Raw genomic sequence first — 11,957 nt, forward strand, 5'->3', positions numbered from 1 at the left:
GGGTCCCCATAGCTAGACATGGGAACCTGCTCTCCCAGGAACATGACTGGTCCAAGATATAAAGCTTGAATTTAACAGGGCAGTTTGAAGGTAACCGCTGTCAAAATCTGCCAGGAAGATTAGCAGGAAATAGCTGACATTCATATTGACAAAGAACCAGGCATGAATGATGGGTTTAAGTGTCCTCTTGATGGCTCATCCTAGGTGGATCAGATGTTAGGCTGCCTTTATCAGTGGCTGGATTGGATTAGCGATACTTCAAGGTTGCTCAGCTGTCTATAGCTGGAAATGGTTCACATTGTCTTGATGAAGTATTCCTTGGAACAAGAGATACGATGGTATTAGACAAGCCTTGTGGCTGGCCAGACACCTCCAGGGTGTGTCTGGATATTGGTGATGTACTTAGCTTTGAAAGTTTTTTTGTTTTTGAGCAAGCTATGTCACGGGGCAGGGTGGGGTGGGGTGGGGCGTAGTACTTAGTTTTTAATTCCAGCACACCCTTCCTCTCGTGTCTGTGGGATTTTCCAGTGTCCTGGCTATACGATTCCCCAAGTGTCAGGTCCCCTTGTCATTTAGGCTCTAAAAGGGGGTGCCTCTTAAAACAACCGATTCCAAAATAAGAGGGGGGCCATACTGTCGAAGGGGTCTCGGCTGGAGGCAGGGTCGTCACAGCTCCATGATGGGTATGGCCTCATGGGGTTAGATCCACCCAGCTTTGTCATGCAGTCTTGTCCAATCCCCTTCCGTGCTACAGCTGCCATCCCGCAGGGCTTTTGCCTGTGCGGGACCTATGATCCCTAGCGTGGCCTTTTTGTAGTCAAAGGGGGACCCTTCCCTTTTCCCTAACAGAAAAGTTGGTTGGAGCCAACCCCGTGGTACCTACAGTCCTCTTTGGACAAACAGGTTTTGAAGGCTTTGGTGTTGTTTCAAAAACTTGAAAAATGTCTTTAACCAGAAGTGACTGTGTGTAAAGCACCATTGTGTCACATCTGACACCCCCCCTCCATGGGGGTTCTGAAGGCAAGAGACTAACGGAGGTGGTCTCCCCATGGCCTGCCTCTGAAGGGAGAGTAAGTAGGAGACAAATGCTTCTGTACACAATGCCTCTTCCAAACCACCTTCAGCTCTCTTAAAAACCGTCCTCTAGATACCATGAAATTAACAATTTGTCTTCCTTCCTTCCCTCTCTTTTTTTTTGGGGGGGGGCACCTTTCATAGCATGCAGCAAGGGAAGATGTTTTTCTTCATTGGGATCACAATGGCTTTGATCCAGGGTGGCTACACTCGCCAAATCAAGCCTGGAAATGAACTCAAGACTGTCAAGACGGTCAGTGTCTTTTTCTCTTTTTTATAATGTAGCTATTCCATTCGTGTCCAGCTATGCACTGTTCCCCAAGGGTCGCCCCACCCCACCCCCGTAAGACTGACCAGTCCTGGACTTGTGTCGCTTCAGCAAGGCGGCAGGACTCCATCGGGGGCCCTCGGGCCATACTGAGGCTCCCGTTCCAACAGATTTCTTCACACGCCTCCATTCCTTATCCCTCTTATCTTTACAGAAACTTTAACCATTTTCAAAACAATTTTTCTTTCGTTCAACTCTTGACGTCTTTACTTCCCTATACAAGAGACTGCAAAGGATGGGCTTGCGTAGATGGCTTCATATCCATACAGCCATCAATAATGAAGTAATGGGTTCCCTGCATCTTTTTCTCTTATATTATATATTATGACTATGAAGAAGATATTGGGTTATGTTTGTCAGGAGCCAGGCTCTAACTCATTGGCTTGTATGTAAGAGGCTGTTTCTGGTCGTGAAGCCAGTTCCACTATCAAATCGTTGCACGCACACACGCACACACAAAACATTCCCAGGATGAAGCAAATGCATGCTGCAAGTTTGTTGTGGCCAATATAGATCCAATAATACACATTATTGGATCTATATTGGCCCCAGTTTTGTTTTCTTGGTTGTGTGCTTACTGGGAGGTCTGTTTTGTTTGGATTTGGCAAGTTTGTTGTGTGCATATGTCCTTGGCCAATCTTCCTTTGGTCTACTGATTTTGAAATTGCTTGGGACACCTGCTGTTGTTGAAGAGGTAGTCAGGTGCCAAAGGAAAACACAAGATTAACTCAGAGTAGGAGGTGAAGATAATTGGCTCCATGTATAAAAAAGCTGCGGTGGCTCAAGTGGTTAAGACGCTGAACTGCAGGCTGTGGAAGGTCAGGAGTTCAAGACCCGGGTGCTGCAAGACGGGGTGAGCTCCCGTCTCTAGTTCCAGCTCCTGCCAACCGAGCAGTTCAAAAGCAAGAAATTGCAAGTAGATTAATAGGTACCACTTTGGTGGGAAGGTAACAGTGTTCCGTGCACCTTGGTGTTTAGTCATGCCAGCCACATGACCACGGAAACGTCTTCGGACAGCGCTGGCTCTTTGGCTTTGAAACGGAGATGAGCACCGCAACCCTAGAGTCGGATTCGACTGGCTTTTGAGCAAGGGAACCTTTATAAAAAAGCAACCTGACGAAGCACTGGGGGAAGCGGAATACTTATCTAGGAAATCTGTCATCGTTTGTTGTTTGGAAGTTTGTTGTTAGGAAGCAGCAGTGGCAGCACTGCATGACATGAAATAAAGGAACAAAAGAAGAAGTAAGTTGGTGGACTGTAACTGTAATAGAATCATTTTTTCCACAGTGAACTTTGGTGGGGTGTGCCTTTGGTTAATCACTGTGATCCAATAGTGGCTTAAACTACTGGGGGAGGCTTATGACCGGGGGGGGGGGCTTTGCAAGCAAGCCCAGCTCAGCTCTATTTGGTTTTCAGGGGAAGACTGGTCCCCCCCCCCCCTTTCAGGTCCCATTAGTGGGAGAGGAGAGCCATTTCAGCTGGTGACACTGCTCCAGAGTTAACCCCCCCCTTCCTTCCCTGTGTGGTGCCCACCTGCAGTTTGCCTTTTGCAGACCTGGCCAAAGCAGCTGAAGCAGAGAAGTAGATGGGGACCGTGACAGGCCCTGAGCCCCAGCTCCTCTCAGTAGCAGGACAGCCCCAGAGGACACGGCCTGGCCCTTGGCTGCTCGAGAGAGAGAGACGGAGGGGCTGTTACTGCACAACTCAAAGACTTTTCACAAACTCACTCTCTCTCTCTCTTTTGCAGGCAATTTTGTTGTCAGTTCCTGCTTTCCTTTTAATTGGCTGGAGTGGGGGCATGATCCACTTGAGCGCAGGACTGCTGCTGTACTCCTTTGGTGAGTTCCTCCAATGAATCTTTTGGGGCTCTGCATGTGAAATTTGTTCAGAGGTTTCTCAAGTTCAGTAATCCGTGTGGCTGATGTCTTCGCGTTGCTGCTGTTTCTCCTGCAATCCTGAGTGAAGAAGCCTTGGCTCAAAGACTGTTCTGATGCTGATAGCACTCCTGGAAGCTGCAGTGGGGACATCTGGAAAGGTCACTAGTGTCTCTTTCTCTCAGTCAGCATGGGATTTTCCCAGTCTCCTTCCACCTTCCAAGAGCTGGAGACAATGTGTGGATCGCATTAAGCAGCCCTCTTGGTTTCCTGAATAGAAAATAAACATGACTCCTCCCGGAAAGCCATGACTGCTGTGGAGGAGGGAGTGGGATGAGGGCAGCTGCTGCCCAGTCAGAAGGCGGGAACAGCCGCTGAGGTAGTGGGAAGGGCTCCAACATGACGGGAGGCCCCGTTCTCCGGGCACCCCCTGAGCAGAAGGGCTGGCTCTGACCGCACATCGAGGATGGCTCCAAGTCCGTCCGTCCGTCCCCAAGAGGCAAATTCTTCAACATACTAATAATCTCTCCCTGGGAAGCTCTGGGGAGTGCAGATTACAAACACGGTTATAGCATGCTGAATGGAAAATCTCACTTCTGGCTGGGACGGAAGGACATTTTTGGCCTGAGAGACTCGTGAGTTGACCTGTGGGCCACAACCACGGGCCTGCGTCCTGTCCTTTTGTGTGTGTTGCCAACAGGGTTCCCACCTGGGGGGGAGGCACTGGACAGCCCCTTGCCTAAGGCCTCCCCCCCCCCCCTCACTTCCCAAGCCTAGACTTGGCCTTGTGCTGTTACCCCACATGGCTCTGTGGAGCTCCGGAGGGAAGTCACCGCAAGTAGGGAGCCCTCCCTCTTGGTTCCTGGAGCTCCCTTCATGTCTGAACGAGGGCCAGCAGGACTTTTAAGCACTGACTGCTTGTTGCAGCCGTTGCTTCTTAGAATTTTAGTTTAGATACTTAATCTTAAATTTTCAGTTGATCACACTGCTAAAGAGAATAGGATAAAAATGTGCTATCTTTGGCATCTAACGCCTCATGAATTAGCTAAGAAAGGGGTTAAAGGTGATTGTTGGATGTGTGGAGTTGCTGATACAAACTTTATACCCACGTGGTGGAGATGCCTAAGAATATTGGGAAATGATTTCTAGAGCTGATTCTCAAGGGATATGTAAAGAGTTATCTTCATCTGTGTGTTTCTTGTGGAATTACATAGATTTTCTTCCCAAAAATATTAAGAAATTAGTTTTAAACAAGTGGAGACCCGCAAGAAACTTGCGGAATGGTTATCCTGTTCCTCACACCTTTGCTTCCTCCTGTCTCCCTCTACCTCTCTCACACTCTGTCTCCCTTCTGCCCCCCCTTTCTTTTTCTCCTCCAGCTATGGCATTATACTGATCTGTAGTTCCTTCCCTCCTCCAATCCCACCCTCCCCAGGCTCCACCCCACAAATGTCCAGGAATTTCCCAACCTGGAGTTGGCAACACAATTTCCTTCCCACCCAACAGCCAACCTACCTTTATCTGCCTCTCTGTCTGCAACTTTCCATCTCCACACCCCTCCCCCACAGCCTCTACCTAGAAAAATTACAGTCTTTCTCCACAGTGGGGACCAAAACAGCTTACATTATTCTCTCCTACTTTTAATCTGCACAACAACCCAGCTTTCATAGGGTGGCTGCTGATGAACAGTAGCAAGCAGCTGGGCCTACTTGAGTCATGCAAATCAGGTGGTATCAAGTCACCCAGAGGGTGCTGCCGAGGGATGCCAGCCTCCAGGTGGGACCTGGGGATCCCCTGTAATTCCTGCTCATTTCCAGACTACAGAGATAACTTCCCATGGAGAAAATGGATGCTTTGGAGGGTGGACTCTGTGACATTGTACCCCACTGAGGTCCCTGTCCTCCCCAGGCTCCTCCCGCAAATCTCCAGGAGTTTCCCAGCCTGGACCTGGCAACCTTATCCAGAATCCCCTGTCGGTGGCCAGGGGGGGAACCTGGCAACCCTAAAGTGCTGGCAGGCCCAGGCTTGGCAACCTCTAAGTGGGGCCTGAAGGAACCCCCCCCCAGACTTACAACTGAACTCAAGGCAGCAGAGATCTGTCTCCCTGGAGAAAATGACTGTTTTAAAAGGTGGACTCTGTGGCATTATACCCAGTCGAGGCCTCTCCCTTCCCCAAACCTCAAAACCTCTAGCGATTCCCCAGAACGTTCTAACCTCTCTCTCACAGTTAGATCCCTGCTGCAGAGGCCATTTCAAAAGCTTTTCGGGGGAATTCAGCCATCCCTGGAGAGATTTCCTTACTTTTTCGATTTTTGTGCAAATACAGGAAGTGTACTAAGCAAATAGAAGCAGGTTCTGAGGCAGACGGAGCTGCCTTTTCCTCAGACTAAGGATCCGCACGGCGCCCTCTGTTGGCTATTAGAATATATGATGATGCTATACCTTCTGCAGGATTAGTCTTTGCTAGACAGGAACATAACTCCAAACAAAGAGGAGTGGTTGGAGACTCAAAATAAATGGGAACAGTTGAGTAAACTAACCTGTATGTTACATGGTACAAAATTAGATAAGTTTAATAAATGGAATATTAGTCTGACTAGGATGGTGAACTGACCTTAATAATGTCTGTATGATTTGTTTATGGAATGGCAGATGAATGGTGCAGTGGTTAAAGTGTGGGACTGTGCTCTAGGGAGACTCAGGTTCGAATCCCACTCATGCCATGGAAGCTCCTCACCAGGTGGCTTTGGGCCAGTCACACCCTCTCTGCCTCGCCTACCTCACAGGGCCATTGTGAGAATAACGTGGAGAGAGGAGAATGATGTCAGGCACTTTCGGTCCCCATTGGGGAGAAAGGCTGGATATAAATTACTGAGTAATTTTTAAAAATGAATGTCCATTTAGATAACTTTCTGTGCAGCAGTATCTGGGGACGGAGGGCGCAGGGAGCCCCTCTTCTCCCCATGTAGGAAAGGGGGGGAGCTACCCACCAGTCCTGGGAGAGGGGCCCACCCTAAGGCCAGATGCCCCCCCCCCGGGCAGTCATCCTGTCCCTCCGGCTGGGGCCTGGGCAGGGGGATGGGAGGAGGAGCGGGCACGCTGGGCGGCGGCAGAACCCCTGCTCTCAGGCAGAGAGAGCTCTTTGTCCACCGGCTCCTCCACACGGTGCATCGGGGCCGCGGGCTTTGTTTTTCACCGTGGCTCAAGTCTTGTACCAGCTGACTGCCTGGTCCTTGCGAGAACGGAAGGCTCGGTGCTGGACTCCTTCACTCGGAGGCAAGCCCCTGTCACAGGTGGTGCTTGTTCCTGGCACTCCTGCTATATTAGGTCTAGGTGCTGTTCACACCCACTGCAAATATAATCGTCACCCGTCTTCTTCCTGGGCTCTGTGTGTGCGCATGCACATTGCCTCAGAACTGGTCTGGGTGTCCCCCTTGGTCCAGGGCATGTGAAAGAGGATGTCTTTATGCTGCCAGGGTGTGCACGACTTGTACAACTGTTTGTGCCACACGTGGTCTCAGAGAAGGGCCTTTGCTGAATCTCTGGCCCCTTGTGGATGTTTGTTTTTGCTGTCCAGTCTGCCAGACGATGCCCTCAGAACCCCTTTTTATTCTAATCTGTGCTTCACTTGCTTCCAGCTGCTGCTGCCGTGGTTCCATGTTTGTCCACAGTGGTGTCGGGCTACGGTAAGTGGCTCCTTAAGATCCTGTGAGGACAGAGAGCATGTCTGGAAGGAAACTCACTCAGCTGGCTTCCAAATTTTCCTTTAAGTGAAAAAGAAAGTTGAAACCCAAAATCTGAAATCGAAACAATCCACCTGGACCTTTTTGCCCTTTATATAATTCGGGGGGGGGGGGTATAGGTGCAGTTCATTGCTGTGCTAGCAGGTGTTACATGAAGGATGGGAACTACAAGCAGGGATGAGAACACAGAGATAAGCATGCAGAGACAGTTAACAAGCAGGCAAGCTATGTACATCAGAGCACCAGTGTGCATGTAGTCTGACCCAATGATCCAGCCGAGGGCATGACACTCAGAGATCCGATTCTGACAGTTGTTTATAATTTATTACTCAGGGACATAGCTGGCAACTGCAAGTATTGGCAGTCTGGACCAAGAAATCATCTCTCAATTGGCTGCCGGTGTGTATCCTATATGGGCAACGTGCCGCAAGATGGCGCTTTCCTCTGTGGTGCCGCGCACGCCATCTTCTGCCTTCCTGAAGCAGAAGGGCAGAAAGAGCAAGCGACTCTCTCCTTTTCCCCAGCGAGTGGGGGAGGTGTGCCACAGAAAAATGGCTGAAGAAGCCACAGAGATGGGAATGATTGTCCAGTCACGAGGGTTCCAAAAACAGTGTAGAGAAAAGGGGCACAAAGTGGCCTGGAGAGAAAGTAAAGTGGCACCTGGCTCTTCTTCCCGCAGGGCCGGCAAGCCAGAAAGGAACCATGATGGGCACCTTACGGAGTTTGGGGGCCCTCGCCAGAGCCATGGGACCCATCCTGTCAGCAGCAGGTAATGGCGCAGGGGCCCTGTGAGGGGGCGCCCTTGTCTTCTGGCGCTTCCTCTGTCACAAAGTGCAGAGCCTTCCTCAGGTTAACAGGAACGGAGACCATTGACCAGTGAAACCCACAGTTTTTTCTGTGACGTGAAACATGGGGAATGCCCCCATCATGGTGGAACTGGCCTGTTTTACATACCTGTGCCAGGAGAGGCTGTGGGCAGCAGCTGGGGCTCAGAAAGAGGCTGTGCCCCCCAGTAGGCAAAAGGAGCAGCTGTCCAGAGCCCCCCCCACTGGGGGGCCTGTTGCTCACAGCCCTGCCCCTCCAGTGGGGGAGGGGACAAAAGCAGGCTCCTGCCACTGGTTGTGCCCGCTCCTTATGGGGTCGGTCAGCCAGCTTGGTGGTGGCCACTCACGCCCACCCTGTCCAGGTAGCTGGTTCCCACCAGCATTTGCCCCCCATGTTACACAGGGCAAGGGATGCTAATTGCTTGGACGCTGCAGGAGGGCAGTGGTGGGGCAGGCTCTGCTGGGGGGCGGGCAGCAGTGATTTTGGGGGCCCATCCTGGGCTTTTGCCCAGAACATGGACCCCTCTGTGGGCTAATTCATATGTATGTGTGAAGCATTCTAATGTGGGAATGACCTCTGTCAAAAAATTGCATTTCGGGTGACTGTGGACCTGAATCTCCTATCGCACTTGCTCATGTTCCAGACGACTGGGCAGCTCTGAACCCCGGCTACCTCCCTCGAGCTCCATATAGCCTGGGGTGTTAACATGAAAACAACCACCCTGTAAGGATCCTCCTGGAGGGTTGGGTCCACCCTCTGAGCCTTGTGCTATTTAAATACTCCAGTCCTGGGAAACCGTCTGACCCAGCCTGTGTTCTCTAGAATGAGCGTGGCTGGGCCACTTCGATCAGGTCTCTCTGGGCAGGGAATGGGGAAGGCTGTTGGCATTGCTGAACAAGAGCACATGAGACTTTCTTTGCCTTAAGAGATATTGGGTTAAATGTTACCTGGCCAGGTAAGGAAGAGATACCTCTCGTTCCCTTCCAAGCAAATTGTGCATATCAGAAAGGCCACTTGGGGTGACTTCCCACTTTTTATAATCTTCTTATATATATGATTCTCTTGACGCATTGGCCATTTCCAGCTCTCCCATTGGCTGTGCTGTGCACTCCATCAGCCACCAGCCCATCAACCGCCGCTCAAGAGTAATCGCGTGCCATTGGCTGGGTGCTGGGTCTGCTCCTCTTCCCTTCCCACTGCTATCTCAGCCACTGTTCCCTGTCAGAATAACTGCCAATTGGCTGTCTATCCTGACGAAGACACATCTCCTGCTTGGCTCCTGTGAGACTATCATTTCCCTCAGTGGCCGTTGCTAGGCAACCAAGCTTGGTTCTGTCAGTAAAAAGACAAAGGAATGAAGCCCTTTTCAGGCTTTTGTGGGGAACTCATTGGGGCCAGTCCTGACTATGGTTACCAGCTCCAGGTTGGGAAATTCCTGGAGATTTTATGGTAGAGCCTATGGAAGCCAGAGTGGGGGGGGGCAGCCTCAGCTGAACAGAATGCCGTAGAGGCTACCCTCCAAAGCAGTTATTTTCTCCAGGGGGAGAGAGATATCTGTTGTCTGGAGTTCAGTTGTGATACCAGGCGATACCACAGCCAGTGCGACGTAGCAGTTAGCACTTCAGAGCAGGGTCTGCCAGACCCAGGTTCTTGCTGTGTGGAAGCTGAGTGGGTGAGCTTGGACCAGCCACAAACCTGCAGCCTAACCTACCTCACAGGGTTGTTGTGCAAATCGAAAGGGGGAGAGGAGAATGATGAAAGCTGCTTTGGTCCCCATTGCAGAGAGAGACTGTATGTTTCCTCCTGGGGAACCATTGTTGCCAATCTGCAAGTGAGGGCTGGAGATCACTCAGAATTACAACTGCTCTCCAGATGAGAGATCAGTTCCCCTAGAAAATGGTGGACACTGTGTCCTTATACCCTTCTGAGATGCCCCCCCCCCGACAGTTAGTGTGAAATAGCAGTCGGGGCTTCAGAGCACAGTAGAGGCTGCAGGTGGGGGAAGGGATGGAAAGCTGAAGTTAGAGGGGCAAATAAAGGTAGGTTCCCAACTCCAGGCTGGGAAATTCCTGGAGATTTGAGGGGTGGAGCCTGTAGAGGGTGGGGTTTGAGGAAGGGTTGAACCTCAGATAGGTACAATGCAATAGACTCCACCCTCCAAACCAGCCATCTCCTCCTGGGGAACCATTGTTGCCAATCCCCAGGGGAGGGCTGAAGATCACTCAAAATTACAACTGCTGTTCAGGTAGCAGAGATCAGTTCCTCCGGAGAAAATGGTGGACTCTGTGTCATTATACCCTGCTGAGGTCGCTACAACAAATTGACGCTTTGTGCCCAAGGCTGGGCCTCCCAGAGCCTCTTTCTAGAACTCTTATTTATTTCCACAACAGGCCTTATTCCTAGTTGTGTATAATATTCTTAGATGCTGTTCTTCCTTTTCAGTGTACTGGCTGGCAGGAGCTGAAGTTTGTTTCACTGCCTGTGCTTTTTTGTTCTTGATTCCCGTCGCTCTGCTCGGATGCATTCAGGAGCAAATGAAAAAAGAATAAGCAGCCCTGCCTTTTTCCTAGGAATGGAGCTACGGCTGGCCAAGAAACAGTTTATGGGGCTTCCTCTGGTGTTACAGCCAACTCCAACCTCCACTGTTCCTCTGGAACCTGCAAAGGCCCTGGCACTTCTAGATAGTTCTGTGCAGACACTGGGGAGTTCAGTGTGACTGATGTAATTTTGGCTGCGCTGAGTGGAAGAGACCCTGAACAGAAATCTCAGTTGCTGTCTTTTAACAGCCTACGCTCTTTGACATAAAAGTGTTTGTATATCTTGCCAACTTGCCGTGACATTGCAGAGTAGCAACGCTTCATGTTGAAGAGGAAAAAAATTATTCAGTGAAACGGAAGTGTGCTCGACAGTCCCTGTCGTTGTCTGCGAGTGATCACAATGCCATTTTGTGAAATTTCCCAGAGGGCATCATCCACTCTCGCTTTGAGCCTACCAAAGAGGGACCAAAGTGTTTTTCCTAGCACAAATCAGCCAAGGCCAGTGATCGTTGCAGGTATTGTCAACAGGAACTTAAGCAAGTTCTAAACTAAAGACCCGGGTAGCTTGCCGAAGGTCTGTGTTCCACTGTTAGCCTTGGGAGTCAAAGACCAGCGAGCAGCCTTCATGCTTGTGGTACTCACTACCTTGGGGTGTGAGAGAACCTAAAAAGCCCCCAGTGCATTCTGGAATCCATCAGGATTTATCAGCCATGGTATGTTGACCATTTTAACCAGGCCCCCTTTCATGTGGGGTGTTGGAGCCACTTTTAAGTAGGCAGTGATCAAAACATGGTCCAGCATGAATCTCCAGCCCTGAAACCAAACCTTCCCACAAAGACTCAGTGCAAAAGATTAAGTCCAGGGCATGACCACTTTCATGTTTTGGGGCAGTCACAATTTGGGAGAGACCCAAGACAGTCAAAAGAAGCTGTCAAATCCTGGGCTGGTCCTGGTGCGGTGTCCTCAGCATGGATCTTGAAGTCCCCCAGAACGGTCAGTCTAGGAGTCTCCAGCATCACTTCCAATAGCACTTCTGCCAACTCATGGCGGGGGCCACTGGGGAACTAGGTGGCCGGCAGTGTTCCCTCTTAGCCATGTCGTCTTGTGAGCAGAAATTCTGCCTCATCAGCCAAAAGATCTACTACCCTTAAAGTTGTGGGTCTATATAACATCGTAATTTCAGTTCACAAGCATACAAAAATATAAACATGAACTTAAAAGAGAGAAAGAGAAAAGAAACAGAGAAAGAGAGAAACAGAAAGGTGGAAAGAAAGCAAATAGATTGGGAGAGAGGAAAAAAGGAAGGAAGGAAGGAAGGAAGGAAGGAAGGAAGGAAGGAAGGAAGGAAGGAAGGAAGGAAGGAAGGAGAGAGGGGGGAAAAAAGCAAATAGAGAAGTGGGGCCCCGGACAGCGCTGGCACCAGGAGGCCCACGGGAGGGTGGTGGGCTGCATTGGCAAGGAGGGGAAAGGTGGGTGGGTGCAGCCTGCCCCTCCTACCTCCATCCCTGGCTGGGACACGATGCCTGAGGGCCCTGCAGCACACACACCGACAGTGCTGGCACCAGGAGGCCCGTGG

The 11,957-nt window shown here is 50.6% G+C and overlaps 1 protein-coding gene across 1 annotated transcript in view; it reads left to right on the forward strand.

Annotated features, from left to right (window-relative positions):
* Positions 1–11,289, forward strand: part of MFSD10 (major facilitator superfamily domain containing 10) — a 37,724-nt gene extending 26,435 nt beyond the window's left edge. Inside the window, exons 8-12 of the mRNA XM_015420646.1 lie at positions 1,219–1,327; positions 3,150–3,240; positions 6,915–6,962; positions 7,699–7,788; positions 10,287–11,289. Of these exons, the coding sequence (XP_015276132.1) occupies positions 1,219–1,327; positions 3,150–3,240; positions 6,915–6,962; positions 7,699–7,788; positions 10,287–10,393 (445 nt within the window). The 3' untranslated portion in view covers positions 10,394–11,289. The remainder of the gene's footprint in view (positions 1–1,218; positions 1,328–3,149; positions 3,241–6,914; positions 6,963–7,698; positions 7,789–10,286) is intronic.
* Positions 11,290–11,957: the final 668 nt, after the last annotated feature.

The sequence above is a fragment of the Gekko japonicus genome, unplaced genomic scaffold (assembly GCF_001447785.1).
Source record: "Gekko japonicus isolate JY-2015 unplaced genomic scaffold, Gekko_japonicus_V1.1 scaffold1162, whole genome shotgun sequence".
NCBI classification, from domain to species: Eukaryota; Metazoa; Chordata; class Lepidosauria; order Squamata; family Gekkonidae; genus Gekko; species Gekko japonicus.